The sequence below is a fragment of the Eumetopias jubatus genome, unplaced genomic scaffold, assembly GCF_037043125.1.
Source record: "Eumetopias jubatus isolate StellerSeaLion01/CBP00866 unplaced genomic scaffold, mEumJub1_p1.0 scaffold_4, whole genome shotgun sequence".
Taxonomy (NCBI): Eukaryota; Metazoa; Chordata; class Mammalia; order Carnivora; family Otariidae; genus Eumetopias; species Eumetopias jubatus.
The window spans coordinates 8,486,160-8,502,242 of record NW_028274810.1 but is presented as its reverse complement, the minus strand read 5'-3'; the positions used below and the strand labels follow the sequence as shown (position 1 = coordinate 8,502,242).

Here is a 16,083-nt window from a genome sequence, read left to right as displayed (position 1 = left end):
AAGTCTTAAAATTTTATATAGGGGCTGTCACTAGGTTCGGTCACATACACTGTGCAAGGTGTTCTCAACGCCACATCATTATCTCAAGGCCATGTCCTCAGAGCAGCCTCCGGGAGCGAGACAGGCAAGTGGGACCCTCGTCCCGAGGACAGGGGTGGAGGTGAGGAGCCTCTGATCACCCGGGTCTAGCTCATGGGTCAACTGACAGTCACTCACATCTTTTCAATGACCCTCCCCACGGTCCCTTATGGGTTTCACAAGTAATGATCTACTTATTTATTTTTAAAAATTGATTTAAGGTTATGCCTCTGTAGTTGTAGGGAGAAAGAGGTGGAGCTGTAGTAATCAGGTAACTGTATATAACCTATGCATACTGCATGTGAACATGGTCCCTTACACGGATGTCATGGCTTTTCAAAAAAGGCTGCAAATTACTGCTCAAAGGAAATACAAGATAAAGATGAATCAGCTATCCTTTATAGGTTAGATTATCTAGTTGCAGGATATTAATCGTTAATATGCCCACATAATTAATCAAGGAAAGAAGAAAGTGTGTTCCTTTTCTACTAGTGAGATCCTCAAGAGAGAGTTTCCTTAGGGAAATCTCCCTCCACTGTCAACCGTGGAGGTGGGCCGGGGCGGGTTTCCTTACAAAGAATCCCTTTTGTGCACTGCACTGTTGTGTTTGGAGAACAGGAGAAAAGAATGAAAAGCAGATCAACAGATCTTTGCCTGCCCTACTTAACAATCTAGGCGAGGAATATATGTGCCTTGAGAGTGTAAGAGATCATAAATTATTCATGCATGCCAAGGGGATGGGGAACGAAGGGACCATCAGGAAAGTGGGCTATGAGCTGGGAAGCACTTGACTGAAATGGGTGAAGGAAGGGTGGCTTTGAATAGCCATAGAGTCGAGGAGACTTCCAGAAAAGGGCAGTGAGAGAGGGAGCAAGGCCAGAGAGAGGAGCAGGCAGCTGAGAGAAGCAGGAAGCACAGGGGAAGAAACTCTGAGAGCTGTGACCACATGGCTGAGGACTTTGACTTTGACACAATAGTGCCCAGAGAGTCACGTTCAGTTCCAGAGCAAAGGAATGCTGTGATGAAAATAGCACTGGAATCATTTTATTTTGGCATCTTATTTCCTATCGATGGACACAGGGAGAGGAAGGAGCAAGTCTAAGGTTTTAGAACTAGTCTGGTGTGTGAAACAGTGGAGGCTGGGGTTGTTGGGGTTGGGGGTCAGTCTGAGGGACAACCCAGGGAAAATGCTCTGGGGCTTAGTGACAAATGGACGTCAAGGACAGAGCGGGGACAGAAATAGCTCTAAGTTTGCGAGCCTGGATGCGTTGGTGGCGATGCCGCTGAGTCATGTGATAGTGCTGATTGGAGCTTCATGAGCTCAGCTGTACACAGATGCCATACAAGAAGAATATCCAGAAAGCAATGTCCTACTAATAATGGGAGCCAGAGGACTGAAGTGACAGAAGTCTCAGCAGGGGCGGGGCTAGCTGGGGAGTCATTTGTCAAACTTCTGGTCAATAGGAGCTTTGTTGGGGGGCTAGGAGGAGGTCACCTGTGTGAGTGATTATGTGCATGTCATGAGGCTTTGTAAGGTAGCAGTGAAGTCCAGAGGAACTATCGGGGCTAAACATCTCTTCCTCTTTGTCTTTATGTCTTGTGGATGGATAACTGGGTCAATGAAAAGACGTTTGAATTTACACGAATCTTTGAATTGCAGAGTTGTTTTTGCTGGAAGTATATCGATGAGATCTACACTCTTTGTTCACACATATTTACCTTTCACAAGACCAGCAGGAAGAGTGCCCACTGCCCTGGCATTATCAAATGTTTCTTTCTGAGGCTGATGCTGGAGGTTGCTTGACTCTTGTTGGGAACGCAAGCACACACAGATCCGATCCCCACACCACTCTTGATTCATCTCACCTGTCGTACTAATGACTTTGCGTGTTTCTCTGTGTCCAGGGCACATTATTTTAGCATCAGGTAAGGGGAGAGAGGCAGGAGTACCCAGCTGATGGCAAAGAAAGAAGAGACACCCAGGGACGCCTTTGAGTTCAGCAGCTGTAGGTGACTCCGCCTTCTAATCTCAGAGTCTGCAAAGGGAGAGAAAAAAGTTCAGGGTCACAGAGGAAAAGCTGGATGTCTTCTTCACGTGGCTGCCTGGCAAAGAAAGGTATCTGAAAAACAGAACAAGTTGATTCTAATACAACTTATACCCCAATCTGGGGGCAATTTTGTACCCTATTCTCTACCTCTCCGTAACTGGCTTAAAATCAGAGCTTTCTCTTTCTTCAAAGGAAGTCCCTTTCTGTTGTCCACGCCAGTGAACACTCAGCCAAATGAAAAACTAGACCAATAAAGAGACTGTTATTGCTTACCAAAGAAAGAATAGGATAAGCGGTCATGGCCAGTCCTTGGCTTCGGACACATTTTTTTTCCTGTAGGCAGTGACCTTTACAGGTTCTGTGTCACTTGCTTCATCATACCACTACAAAGCAATGCGAAAGTATTGTTCTCATTTGAAGTCGAGAAAGGTAGAAGTGAAGACATGAGATTACTCTTCTTTTACTCTGTTTGCTTCCTAGACAATCCAATCTCATTTAGTTCGTTTCAGCTTTGACACTTACTAGCTGGGTGACTTTAGGCAGGTTACTCAACCTATACGTGCCTCAGTTTCTTCACCCAGAAAATAAGGCTAAGATAATAATGGACTTCATAGAGTTCTTTTGAGGATGTAAAACACTTAGAACAGGACCGGGCACGTAATAAGCACTCAAGTATCCCCTGTAACAACGATAAGAGGGACCCCACTTGAGCCCAATAAGCATTATTTCCACTAATCTGACCATCTCCAAACCCACCTCCTTAGTCTGAGCTCTGGCCCGAGTTCCACATCTGGATTTATGGTTGCCACTGTATACATCAGTTAAAAATTTAATTATTCAGTAAATATGTTTGAGCACCTGCTGTTGGGGTTCAAAGGAGTCCAGTAAGGAACACCCTCTTCCCCAGCTGAGTTCTGAACCAATTAAAGGATCAGATAAAACGAGTGAGGCAACTGGAAGACCAAAATGTCACCTTTATCATTGGTTAAGTCTGATAATAAAAGATGAAAGTCTGATAATAAAAGATGAAGCTTTGTCTGCAGGCAGATGGGCTGCCCCCCAGACTTTCCCAGTGACAGGCAGCACCAGCCTGGGGCAGGCTTCCTGCCGCAAGAGCGGGTTCTGCTTCTGAAGAACTGATGGCTCAACGGAGCACACTTTCTGAGGGTTAGCTAGAGAGAAAAGGAAAAGAAGGAGCCAAACTCTTCGTGTCTAGCTTCTCCTACAAAAGTCCCTAATCAGATAAATTAACTCCTCCTCCTCTCGGGAGAAGGGGAAGAAGGGAGACGAGAGAGGCTAGAAGGATTACATTGGCAGGGAATCCTTTCTCATGGAAGGAAATATGTAGGGGAGGGTTAAGGGTTATGGGGAGAATGCTGTCACATGCTGGGTAATGTGCCATGCATTAGACATCTCTACTTATGTGCACAATGGGCACTTTCAACTCAACATCTCCAAAACCCTCACCTTCATGTTGCTTCTTCTGTTTTAATTTTGGGTTGATAGCATTACTAACCTCCTAAGCAACTGGGGTAGAACTATTAGACCCGTTTTGACTTCCTCTTTCTCTTGTCCTTCATATTTGTGTAACCAAGATGATTTTTCTCATTAGCTTTTGATTCTTCCCCTTTCCTTTCCATTGCCACTGCCCCAGTGAAAGCCCTCCTCATTTCTCCCCCGGACCGTTGACATAGGCTCCTGACTTCATACCTTCCTATTCTATCAAAACCGTTCTTCTTCTCCCTCAAAGCCCAGCTTCAACTCTGCCTCGTCTACTGAGCCACAGTCATAATTAACAATTCCTTCCCCTAGACACCACATCTACACTGGAATTAATTCCTCTTATGACATTTATGCTATTGTGCTACTCACCTCCATATTTCATGGGACTTAAAAATTGCTTTGTACATATTTGGCACACAATAGATACTTGTTGAATGAATAACCTAAATTAGCAGCAGAGTCAGAGAACACAGGATGTAAACTCTGCCATCGCATCCAGTGGTTTAAAAACATGTACGGAGTACTTACTTTGTACGTGGCAAGAAGGAGTTGTGTTATTTTCTGAATTTTGAGCTATGTCTTGCTACCATATTGTATTTAGTCTTAGTACTGATACATTGGGACACTTGTCCTGATGTATTCAACAAGCATGTAGGGAAAAAGAATCTGCTCACTGAATAAAAGGTGTGCTTAATATCTGTGGTTTATTCAGTTACTGTCCTTTGTATTGGAAGGCTTTAGTTATCCAGTTTGGAGATATTTATTGAGATCTGAACTGAGATACTATTGTTAACACCCATCCTTCTAAATGCCCAATGCTTCATTTCCCCCTTTTCTTCAGGGAAGGCCTTCCATCAGGTACTGCATCATTGGTCTATGTGTGGGCAACTGACGCAAGTTGAGCCTTTCTGAGAATGTAGAATAAGACTGTGGGATTAAGGCTCACTCTGGTTACTCTGTCGAGTGAGAGACACTTTTAAAGCCAGGAACTCTTGGGAATCACATTCTGCCCTATAGACTAAAACAAGAGAAACTAAATTAGAGAGTAACAAGAGAATAAACTATGGAGTTGAAAATCCCAGTGGAGTTTAAATTCCTGGTTCCAGCAGTGCCTGAAGCCAAATTACTCTTTTTGTTCTTGGTTCCATGAGCTATCCTTAATACTCTTTTATTAAATTCTCAGTTTAGCTTAGGCTATTTTGAGTTGGTTTTCTGTTACAATCAACTAAGAGCATTGTATTCACTAGTCACCAATTTGTTCCTCAGGATGGTGGAAGAGCTCTCTTTTTCTCATATGTATGATTTGTTTGTTAGATATTTTTTTTTGGTGGTAAAAAACATAAAATTTACCATCTTTACCATTTTTAAATGTACAGTTCAGTAGTTTTGAGTGTATTCACATTATTACGAAACAGATTTCCAAAACTTTTTCATTTTGCAAATCTGAAACTCTATACCCATTAAACAACTCTCTTTGCTTTTCCCTCCCCCACAAAGTGCTGGTAACCACCATTCTACTTTCTGTTCCTGTGAATTTGACTACTACTTTAGATATCTCATATAAGTAGAATCATAGAGTATTTGTCTACAACTGGCTTATTTCACTTAGCATGATAGCCTGAAAATTTATTTATGTTGTAGCATGTGAATTTCCTTCCTTTTAAAGGATGAATAGTATTCCATTGTGTGTATATATGTGTGTGTGTGTGTGTGTGTGTGTGTGTATGTATATATATATGTGTATATATATATATATATATACACTTTTTTTTTTTTTAGAGAGAGTACGCCTGAGTGGGGGATCGTGGGGAGAGGCAGAGGGGGAGGGAGAGAGAGAATCTTAAGCAGGTTCCACACCTGGCACGGAGCCCGACATGGGGCTCCATCTCACAACCCTGAGATCATGACCTGAGCTGAAATGGAGAGCTGGACACAAGCAACTGAGCCACCCAGGTGCCCCAATATACCACATTTAGTTTATTCATTCATCTGCTAGGGACATTTTGGGTTGCTTCCATCTCTTGTCCATTGTGAATCATGCTGCCATGAACATGGGTGTACAAATATCTCTTTAAGAACTTGCTTTCAATTCTTTGGGATGTATACACAGAAATGGTATTGTTAGATCATATGGTAGTTCTATTTTTAAAATTCTTTGAGGCATCCCCATACTGTTTTCCAGAGCAGTTGCACCATTTTACAATCTCATCAACACATGTAAGTGTTCCAATTTCTTCACACCCTCACCAATACTTGTTATTTTCCAGATTCTTTAATACTAGCTATCCTAATGCTTGTGAGGTGATACTGTGATTTGGATTTGCATTTCTCCGATGATTAGTGATATTGAGCATCTTTTCATGTTTGTTGGCCATTTGTTTATCTTCTCGGAGAAATGTCTATTCAAGGCCTTTGTCCATTTTTTAATCGGGTTATTTGATTTTTTTTGTTGTTGAGTTGTAGGAGTTCTTTATATATTCTGGATATCAGATATATGATTTGCAAATACTTTCTCCCATTTCATAGGTTGCCTTTTCATATATATACTTTTAAATTAAAGAGTAAGCTGAAAAAATATGATTTATTCATATTTTTTTATGAATTCAGCAAACATTTATAAGGCACTTAATTGTACAAGGTATTCCACCTGGTGGTGGGCTTGATATAAGACAGCAGTTCTCCTGAAATACTCCTTCCACTATAGATTGAATTTCATTCAGCTGCAGTAGGGATGGTCTTAAAAGTCATAATCCAGTCTGTACATTTTCTTGACACTAGCTCAACCCTAGTTTTTTTTATGTACTAAGGTGGGGAAACTAGGGTGCTGGGCCGCTCTGAGTCCTAGTTTCTTTAGCCTGGGAGGCCAGTTCAATCTAGAGCTTTCTGACTAATCCTGGGCCAATATTAGTGGGATCATGAGCCAGTCCTAGACGGGTTGAATAAGACTAAGCTGGAGTTGGACCCTAAGACTTTTAGTCTTCAGATGAAAAATCTTCTCAAAGGCAGGCTAGAACCAAATTAGTTTTGGTTGGGGGGCTTGGGATATAGATCACCAGCTGAATAGATCAAAGATATCCAATAATTGTCATTTTCCTCATTGTTTCACCAAAACAGTCTTATTGAGTTAGGACCACAGAATCCTAAATACTGCTCTCCAGGCAACTACCCCCAGTCAGTGAGAAGGCGTACAAGATGAAGCCTCATTGTGATTTTTGACCTATATTCCATAAAATATTGTTTTGTATTAGTCTTCTTATGTAATGCAATCCCAACTATAATTGTGGTCAAGTTCTCCATGAAGAGAACTCTCAAGCTTTCTATAACCCGATACATAATATGTCTGTTAAACCAATTAGATTTTAATTTGTATTTGATTTTAGCCCAATAAACCCATGCAAAAAGCGTGGAGAAACCCACCTGTCACTCTGATATCCCCCGTGGCTTTGGCAATGTTGTTCTCAATCATACAGGAGTATGTGTTGTTGATCGTGACATTGTAGAGTACAGACACAACCTTCATGGTCACATTCTCAGAGTTCAGCTCAAAGCTGGTATTGGAGACTTCTGAGAAGTTGGCTCCCTGGTCAACTTGGGATGCCCAGACCACTGTAGGCTGGGGGAACCATCGGGGAGCCTCACACCGTAAGCTCTCTGAGCTGGCGTTATAGTCCACATTCACCTCTGGGATGCTGAAGGCTGCAGGGTTGGAAGTCAAGAGGGGCAGATGTCAAGGTCATACAGATAAAACAATATAGTCTTTGAAGTGCTAGGTCTTAAAAACACAGTCATTTCCACCATTGAAGTGACTCAGTACTTCCCCAGTAGGCCATCTGTGTATGGCCCATTGTATTGTAGATGCACATAATGATTTGTACAACCCTTTGGCCAAAATCACAAACTCCCAGGACCTAAGTTCTAGGTATAATTGTTATAACAGATAGATTTCTCCAACTAAGGGGAGTTTCAGTTCAACCCTTAAAGATAAGGGAGAAAGTTGATCACAAAATGTTTATTCCTTAAGGATTTTGGACATTTTCTCAGGCACCTGTGAAGTCTCTTGGATTTTATTTATTTTTCCGCCTGGAGGATAAAGTTAGGGTGGGGAGGGAGAGGGAGAAGGAACAAACAGCATTCACCTGTCACCCACAGAAATTCCATACACGGGCCTTGTCATCATGGGGGTTTGGATTTTGCTTGGGTGGAGACTCTCCAGCCCTGGTATCCAGGGGTAGAGACAGCCATTTTTTTTCTTCTAAGATAATCCTCCTTATTGGGGAGGTAAATGAATTTTGAAATTAAGACTAGCTTCCGCTAATATCCAGGCATTGAAACATTTGTGGAAAAATGTTAAGGCCTGGACTTTTGACTATAAAATGCTTATTATGCCAAATGGCAAGATCCAAGTTATTAATTTATTTAGCACTTTCCTTTGACTGGGAGTATGCTGGGACTGAGTGAGCAGTGAAAGGAAAGACCTTGCTTTGCCCTTAAAGAATCTTCCATCTAGCAGGGGAGATGAGACTCATCTGCTCACAGCAGGCAGGGAATGAGCTCCTGGGAGATGATGTAAGGAGCTGACCGTACATGACAATGAACCACCGCGGAGGGTGCACTCCGTGCCAGGTACCAAATTCCAGACATTATTTCATTTGATCCTCACAACCATTCTAGGGATCTCTATTATTATCACCATTTAAAAAACAAGTTTTTAATTTTGGAATAATTTTAGATTTACAGAAACATTGCCAAGGTAACACGGAGAGTTCTTGCATACACCTCACCATTTTCCTTAATGTTAACATCTTAAACAACCATGGTACATTTGCCAAAACTGAGAAACCATCTTTGGTATATAACTATTAACTCATCTCCAGATTTTATCTGTATTTTACCAGTTTTTCCACCAATGTCCTTCTTTTTCTTCCCAGGATCCCATATTGCATTTAGTTGGCTTGTCCTCTTAGGTTCCTCTGGTCTGTGTCAGTTTCTCAGTCTTTCCATGTTTTTCATGATCTTGACAGTTTGCGTGGTCCAGGTCAGGTATTTTGTAGGGTGCACCTCTACTGGAATTTGTCTGGGGTTTTTCTCATGATTAGATTGAAGCTATGGGTTCTGGTGAGGAAGGCCACAGGAGGAAAAGTGCCCTCCTCATCATATCACATCAGAATGCATACTACTGACATGACTTCTCATTGATGATGTTAACTTTGGTCACCTTGCTGAGGCAGTGTTTGCCAGGTTTCTCTGGAAGTTGGACTTCACTAAGAAAACACACCCTGAGTGTGGTCAAAAGAGGAAGTACTAGGCTCCACCTCCTGGAGTGGGGAGATCTAAATACGTTATTTGGAATTCATCTGTAAGGAAAATTTGTGTCATCTCCCTCATATTTATGGAAGTATGGATTCATGTGTATTTATTTTATACTTGGAGTTTTCATTTACTACTATGCTGTTTGTTTCGTTGCTCAGATTGTTCCAGCTTTGTCATTGGAAGCCCTTTCAGTTGGCTCCAGGGTCCTTTTGACATGACCCTATTAGTCCCCATTTTAAGATGAAGAAACTGAGGCTCAGTGAGTTTGCCTTGCCCAGGCCCCAGTACTTGCCCAGGTCTGGCTCTAGATCACCAATAGAAACACATGTTATAAAGTGTCCAAGGAAGGCCTGTGCAGACTTGTGTAGGCCAGAGGCCTCAGGATACTTTCTGCCTATTTTGTAAGGCCTTTCTCAAATGCCAAATTCTCCATGGGGGCTCTCCTATCCCTTCCCCTCCCTATGCATTTGGATGTGATCCCTCTCTCCCTCTGCATCCCCAAATCACTCTGTATTTCTCTTAAAACATTTGATAAACTTTACTGATTATGATAGATACCTACCCATTTTTCTTATCTCCACCCCAGCCCTCAACTCTATAAGCTGTGTCCTGTGAGCTCTGCAAGAGGAGGGACCATCATCTAGTTTCCTTAATCATCTTTTTACTCCTCACAGTACCTCTCTGAGTTTCTTATACATAAATTCACCAAGCTGAGTTGATAAGGAAGGGTGGGATTTCACTGGGGGAGGATTAGTGAGTTTATAGAACATTATTGTTTTTGGTTAGTTCCCTTTGAACTTCTCCTAAAATAGGTTCCACTGCCATGAGTCTCTGGAGACTGATTTCAGACTTGGGCTAGAGCCTACTTAGCACAGAAAAATCTCAGGCCAGATCATGGGTTTCTCTTACTAGCAACAACAAAGGCTACCATAAAAGAGACCACATTTATTTTGGCAAACTATTTCAGGGAATATACCTGAAAATCCAGAGAAGAGTAGAGTCCAGAACAGAAGATTTTAAGACTTAATCTTATAGGGGGGGCTATTTTTGGAGTTGGTGCGGGTCTTGGACAGCAAGGATGGCTGGTGGCGGGATGGTCTTTGTCTTACAGGTCACTCATGAACATAAAATATTTCAGCAGCATCCTGTGGTCTTTAGCCCCAAATACTGTGGGGCGCTCTCTTTCCCCCTTGCCAAAAGTAACTCACCTCCAGTTTTATACTCAAGGTTGGCATTCCCCTTGCCTTTGGAGGTGATGATGTAACATTTGTAGGTGCCAGCATCTGCGAGTTGCACGTTTTTCAGCCTCAGAGAGGCATTGCCACCTATTACTTGATCAGCAAACACTGCTGTCCGGCCTCTGAACATTTCATCTTGGTCTGACAGGTCGTCTTTGCCTTCTTTGAACTCATGTACCAAGCCTATAACACCTTCCTTCAGCCACTGTATCACGATATCAGAAAGCTTGATGTCAGGTTCAAAAGTGCAGCTTAGGATTCCATCCTCCCCGATGTTTCCAGCTGAGGTCAGAGTGGTGACTGTAATGGAGTGTCTCCCTGCAATTCAGGAAGCAAGGGTCAGTGCCCAGGGAAGTTGTCGAATGTCTAGAACCAAACCCTTCATTACCAAAGGCAAAACAGAGACTTCTGTAATAAATTAGAAATATAGGAGAACAGGAGAGGCATTAAAAAAAAAAAAAGAAGAAGAAGAAGACATAAGAATAGAAAGAACAGGAAGACAGGAGGCTTGAGTCTACAGCAGATCTGCTCCTTGAGAACAAGCAACCAAACCCTTGAGATCAGGCACCAAGAGGAGAACATACTGATCTTGGAGACTGAAGATGAGAATTCAGGTCCTGGCTTTGTCACTTGATAGCTGTGTGACCTTGAATAAGTCATGTAACCTCTCTGGGTCTCAGAAAAATGGAGGTAATATCTGTCTTACCTACCTTAAAGGGTTCTTGTGAGGATCAAATCAAATGGATGTGAACTTGATTTGCAAACTGTAATTACACACATAAGGTATTGTTATTCTTAGTTAACCAGAAGGGGCCCAGAAGTGAAACCTCATGTTAACTAAATGTGGCTAGCAATTTGGAAGAATGCTAAATTCTAGAGTACTGTTACTTGTATCTCCATTTGAATGATGAAGAAACCAAAGCAGAGAAGAGATAAGTGCCTTGGTCAAGGTTATAGTTGCGAGCAACGGTAAAATGAAGAATGGTACTTATTAAATTAACTTTTTGGCTTAAGTTAGAAGGCACCCCCTCCTCTCCAAACATACCACCAGTAGAAATATTAATTATGATGCCAGCCGTGTCCACGGCCTCTCCCCCCACTTGCCCACTGGATGGCCTGGGCAGTCTGTGAAGGATTGGCCAACTGTTCGTTCCTCACTGGAGGCTGCTGGCTGGGGATGCCTATAGGGGTGATTTAATTAACCAAATCTTCTTGAGAGGCTCCTTCTGTGATTGGATGTGAAGTGAAGGGGAGGAGGGGTATTTGAGCCCAAGAGGAGAATGGAGCAGTTAGAAAGAAGTGTGAGGGAGAGAACATGAGAGAGAAAGAGGAAGAGTCCTCCATCCCTAGAGCTGTCTTAGATCCTGAGGGTTTTCAAGCCTAGTTCCTGTCCCAATCTCGGAGTATTCTTTACACAGACACTTTATATTAAAACAGTCTGCACAAACCTCTCTTTCTTACGACCCAAAAAATCCAAATTGATGGGTCCTGAGCACTTCTCAGCTGTACTTCTTAGCTTCCTTATTGCTATTCTTGCCTCTGATCTTTGCCTCCATCCAATCTATTTTGTAAAATTGCATTAATCTTATAGGTAGACCTTAAAATACAATCTGGACATGTCAGTTTTATAATCACTAATCTTCCATGGTTCCCAAGGGCTGTGGACTAAAATTCAGACACACTAGCATGGCCTTCAAAGCTAAATGCTACTTGGTTGGTGCAAATACTGCATGGCACATAGTGAATGCACCCTAGGCATTAGCTCTTATTGCTACCTTTCCAGCCTCATTTCCTACCACGTCCTTTCATAGTCTCTACTGTTTATGTATATCAAGTGATTTATTGATTTTCTGCGTTCACTGGAAAGATACATAAGCAAAGCGTACATGCTATTTTTCAGATTTCAGAGATAAACATTATGAACACAAGGATATCTTGACGTTTCACCTCTTCTAGCCTCTTAGGGATTGGAACTAATTGGCTCCTAGGCCTTTGGAAAGTAGGTGAAGGTAATGGACGAGGGACAGAGCTGGAGAAGCTAAGCCAGATGGATTTATATTAGAAAGAACAAAGAGTTACTGATGGGAGAAAAATTATCGGTTAAAAAAGAGGCAGCGGAAAGAAAACCTGTACATGGGCTGGCTTGGGAGGATGTTTTGGGGGCTTTAAAGTGTGAGAGAGGAGAGACTTGGGAGCAGCTGCTATGCATGGTGGAGAGATTTGGGAGAGAATTATGTGCGAGATTTGGGAGAGAAATCATGAAAGAGGATAGTATGAAGTTTTGCTGTGTAATATGAGTGCAGCACACCCCATCCCCTGCCTTGGCATTTTCTTGAACATGCTTTAAAGATTTAATTTGCTTTTCAGTTGTTTTTACTTGACAGACTAATATCCAAGACATTCCAGGCTAGTGCTGGTTATACAACTGTATTATGCATCTTCACACCCCTGTTCATCTTGCACCTAAAATTTATAGTTCTCTCTTCTCCTTTAGCACCAGTTATCCAAATTCTACTTATATTCAAGGCTGTTCAGATGGCAGCCCTTGCATGAAACCTTCTTTTGATCTGCCAAGACAAAATTAATAGGTTCTCTACTCTCCCATAACACTTTCCCTTGCCTTTATTATAGCAGCTGTCTCCTTCTACCTTGTGTCTAGTCTGGCCCTGGCACAAATTTGTAAGCTTTTCAAGGACAGAAACTGTCTTAATGATTTTTGTGAGTCCTATAATGCTACGATGGTTCATTGTATTTGTCAACTTGACTGGGCCATGGGATGCCCAGACATTTGGTCAAACATTCCGAGGTATCTGTGGGGATATGTCTGGATAAGATTAACATGTGAGTCAGGAGACTGAGTAAAGCAGATCACCATCCTTGATATGGGGCGGGGGTGGGGGGGGGACTCATCCAATCAGTGGAAGACCTGAATAGAACAAAAAGCCTGAGTAAGAGGGAGCTCCTACCACCCGACCACTTTCAGCTGGGGCATTAGTCCTTTCCTGCCTTTGGACTAGAACTGAAACACTGTCTTCTTGGATCTTGAGCCTGCCAGCTTGGGGACTGGAACTACACCCTTAGCTTTCCTGGTTCTCAAGCCTTTGGACTCAGATTGGAACTAAACCATCTGGGTCTCCAACTTGCTGACAACAGATCTTGGGATTCTCAGCCTCCATAATCATGTGAGCCAATTCTTTCTAAGTCTCTCTCTGTCTCTCTCTCGTCACACACACACACACACACACACACACACACACACACACACACACACACACACTCATGCAAAATCCTGTTGGTTCTGTTTCTCTGGATAACCCCGACTAATACAAATTTCGGTACTGAGAAGGGGGCTGCTGGTGTAATAGATACCTAAGCATGTGGAAGAAGCTTTGGAACTGGGTAATGGGTAGGGGCTGGAAAAGTTTTAAGGTGCATGCTAGAGATAGGGATGTTAAGGGTGATTCTGGTGAGGTCTCCGGTGGAAATGAGGAACATATTATTGGGAACTGGAGGAAAGGCCATTCTGTTATAAAATGGCAAAGAACTTGGCTGAACTATGTTCTAGTATTTTGTGGAAGGTTGAATTTACAAGTGACGGAATTAGATATTTAGCTGAGGAGATGTCTAGCAACGGTTGGAAGGAGTATCTTGGTTACTCCTGACTGCTTATAGTAAAGTGTGGGAAAGGAGAGAGATGAATTGAAGAAGGAATTGTTAAATAAAAAAGAACCAGGGATGCCTGGGTGGCTCAGTCAGTTAACCAGCTGACTCTTGGTTTTGGCTCACGTCATGATCTCAAGGTCCTGGGATCGAGCCCTGTGTCAGGCTCTGGGCTCAGAGGGGAGTCTGCTAGAGGATTTCTCTCCCTCTCCCTTTGCTTCTCCCCCACACCCTGCTCTCTCTCTCTAAATAAGTAAGTAAATAAATAAATCTTAAAAAAAAAAAGAACCATAACTTGAAGATTTGGGAAATTCTCAGCCTATCCGTATTGCCAAAAATGAGAAATCTGTTCTGAAGAGAACACTCAGGGTATGGCTGTACAGCCATTTGACAAGGAGATATAGGTGCTACTCCTGGGCTTAAGCAACCAGCTCAGCAGAAGCCAGGAGTAGAGATGGGGATTATACCAGCAGCAACACCACCAGCAGGGGACAGAAAAACTAAAGGGGTTAGAAGAAATGAGACAAAATGAAGGAAGGCTGTCAGATTTCTTAGATCCTGCAGGACAGGACAATAGAGCTATTCAGCCATAAATGTGTGCCATTCTTCCAGGAAAGGGAAGAATAACCCTGAAGGTGATTCAGAGATCATCAGGGCTCCTTGAAACCTTCTTGGTTTCAAAGAATGGGGGCCACCGCCTCTGTTCAACAGGCCATATAGAGGGTCACTGATGGTAGCCTTAGAGATGGGGCTACCTGAAGCCTGGGGAGGACTTTCCAGCCTCCAAAAATGTGAGAAAATAAATTTCTGTGTTTTAAGCCACCGAGTCTACGATATTTTGTTATGGCAGCCCGAGCAAAGTAAGACAAGTGCCTACTGCTACATTTCTACAAAGAAAAATAGTATTTGTTGAGTGAATGAATAAATGAATGAATGAATGAATGGAGATCAGTAGAAATCAAAGCACTATTTGAGACAACGGTTCTATCCAAAATGATTGTAGGAGTAAGGAACATTCGGCGGGATTATCACATCTAAATTTTGGGGAAATGTGAGCCAGTGAAAAAGAAGGCAATGAAAATACAGACAGTCCCAATAAAATCATGGAGCAAATGTAACTGTGTTAGAGCAAGAATAAGTTTGATTGTAGTTTATAAAGTGCCATTAAAGTTGAATTGAAAAATTACTTTTCGGAAAAAATACATGATTAACACAGTTTATGGGGGCAATGAAATGGTAATGACATATCTTAGTTTGGTAATTTTGCTACTGAATTAATTTTAATGTGTTGGCCCTGAGCCCAAAGGTAGAGAACTTGCTGACATATCTTTTAGAGAATTTAGTGATTGAAAGTAGGCAAGTGTGGAGTGCCCCAGGGACCTGCAGCAGACTCTAGCCCATTTAAGGTTGCATTAAAGATGTGGCAGATGGAAGGAGTATAATGTCTATTAAATCCTCCCCTCCATTATCAAATCAAAAGGAGGAATAAAAGAAAACCAGGAGGACCTCACCATTGCTTTGCACCCAGAAAGCAATCAATAAATGCTTGTTAGGTGCATAAATGATGATCAAAAGTGATTAAATGAAATGTAATTAGCAAGCAACAGCATATAAAATTGCTTCTCAAAAAAAAAAAGATATCTGTATTCAAACTTGCAAACAAATATTGGCTCAAAGAGCTATGTTCTAGGAAACACGATCTGGCCTGGTAGGATTCTCCAGGCCTCTTAACCACCAGTGGCTCTTGTGTGATTTGGTGAGCCAAAGGGCAAAAGGGCTCTAGGAGGGGCGCCTGGGTGGCTCAGTCGTTAAGCTTCTGCCTTTGGCTCAGGTCATGGTCCCAGGGTCCTGGGATGGAGCCCCGCATGGAGCCTCTCCCTGCTCAGCCAGAAGCCTGCTTCTCCCTCTCCCACTCCCCCTGCTTGTGTTCCCTCTCTCACTGTGTCTCTTTCTGTCAAATAAAGAAACAAAATCTTAAAAAAAAAAAAAAAAAGGCTCTAGGAGGTGGGTTCAAGGCAGTTATCTCTTGACAGAGAATTCTGTTAATTGAAACAGGCACAGATTTGAACTTTAAAGTCGGAAGACCCAGCTACTTACTGAAAATATATTCTCTAGCCCTTGAGGGCTAATTACTATGACAGCTCTGGTTTGCATGGGAAAAGAGGAGCAAGCCAAAATCCAGAGTGTTTCTGTTTTCACAGGGGCTGAGCGCCATTCAATTGCCCTGTGTAGTAGGAGCAGAAATC

General features: G+C 42.4%; 1 protein-coding gene across 1 annotated transcript; it reads right to left on the bottom strand.

Moving 5' to 3' along the window:
- Nucleotides 1-1,989: 1,989 nt before the first annotated feature.
- On the bottom strand, nucleotides 1,990-10,307 carry VTCN1 (V-set domain containing T cell activation inhibitor 1). The gene is made up of 3 exons (XM_028101871.2): nucleotides 10,148-10,307; nucleotides 7,047-7,325; nucleotides 1,990-2,114 (listed from the first exon to the last, which is right to left on the bottom strand). Exons 1-3 carry the CDS (start codon nucleotides 10,305-10,307, stop codon nucleotides 1,990-1,992), a joined length of 564 nt encoding a protein of 187 aa, XP_027957672.2.
- Nucleotides 10,308-16,083: the final 5,776 nt, after the last annotated feature.

Bases quoted from the DNA above. Each gene is read 5' to 3' on its own strand.
- VTCN1 (XM_028101871.2), bottom strand. From the start codon at position 10,307: ATGTTCAGAGGCCGGACAGCAGTGTTTGCTGATCAAGTAATAGGTGGC. The intron at 7,326-10,147 runs GTGAGTTACTTT...CCAACCCTGCAG, and splicing joins CCTTGAGTATAAAACTGGAG to CCTTCAGCATCCCAGAGGTG. The intron at 2,115-7,046 runs GTGGGTTTCTCC...CTCCCTTTGCAG, and splicing joins GGGGGATATCAGAGTGACAG to ACTCTGAGATTAGAAGGCGG.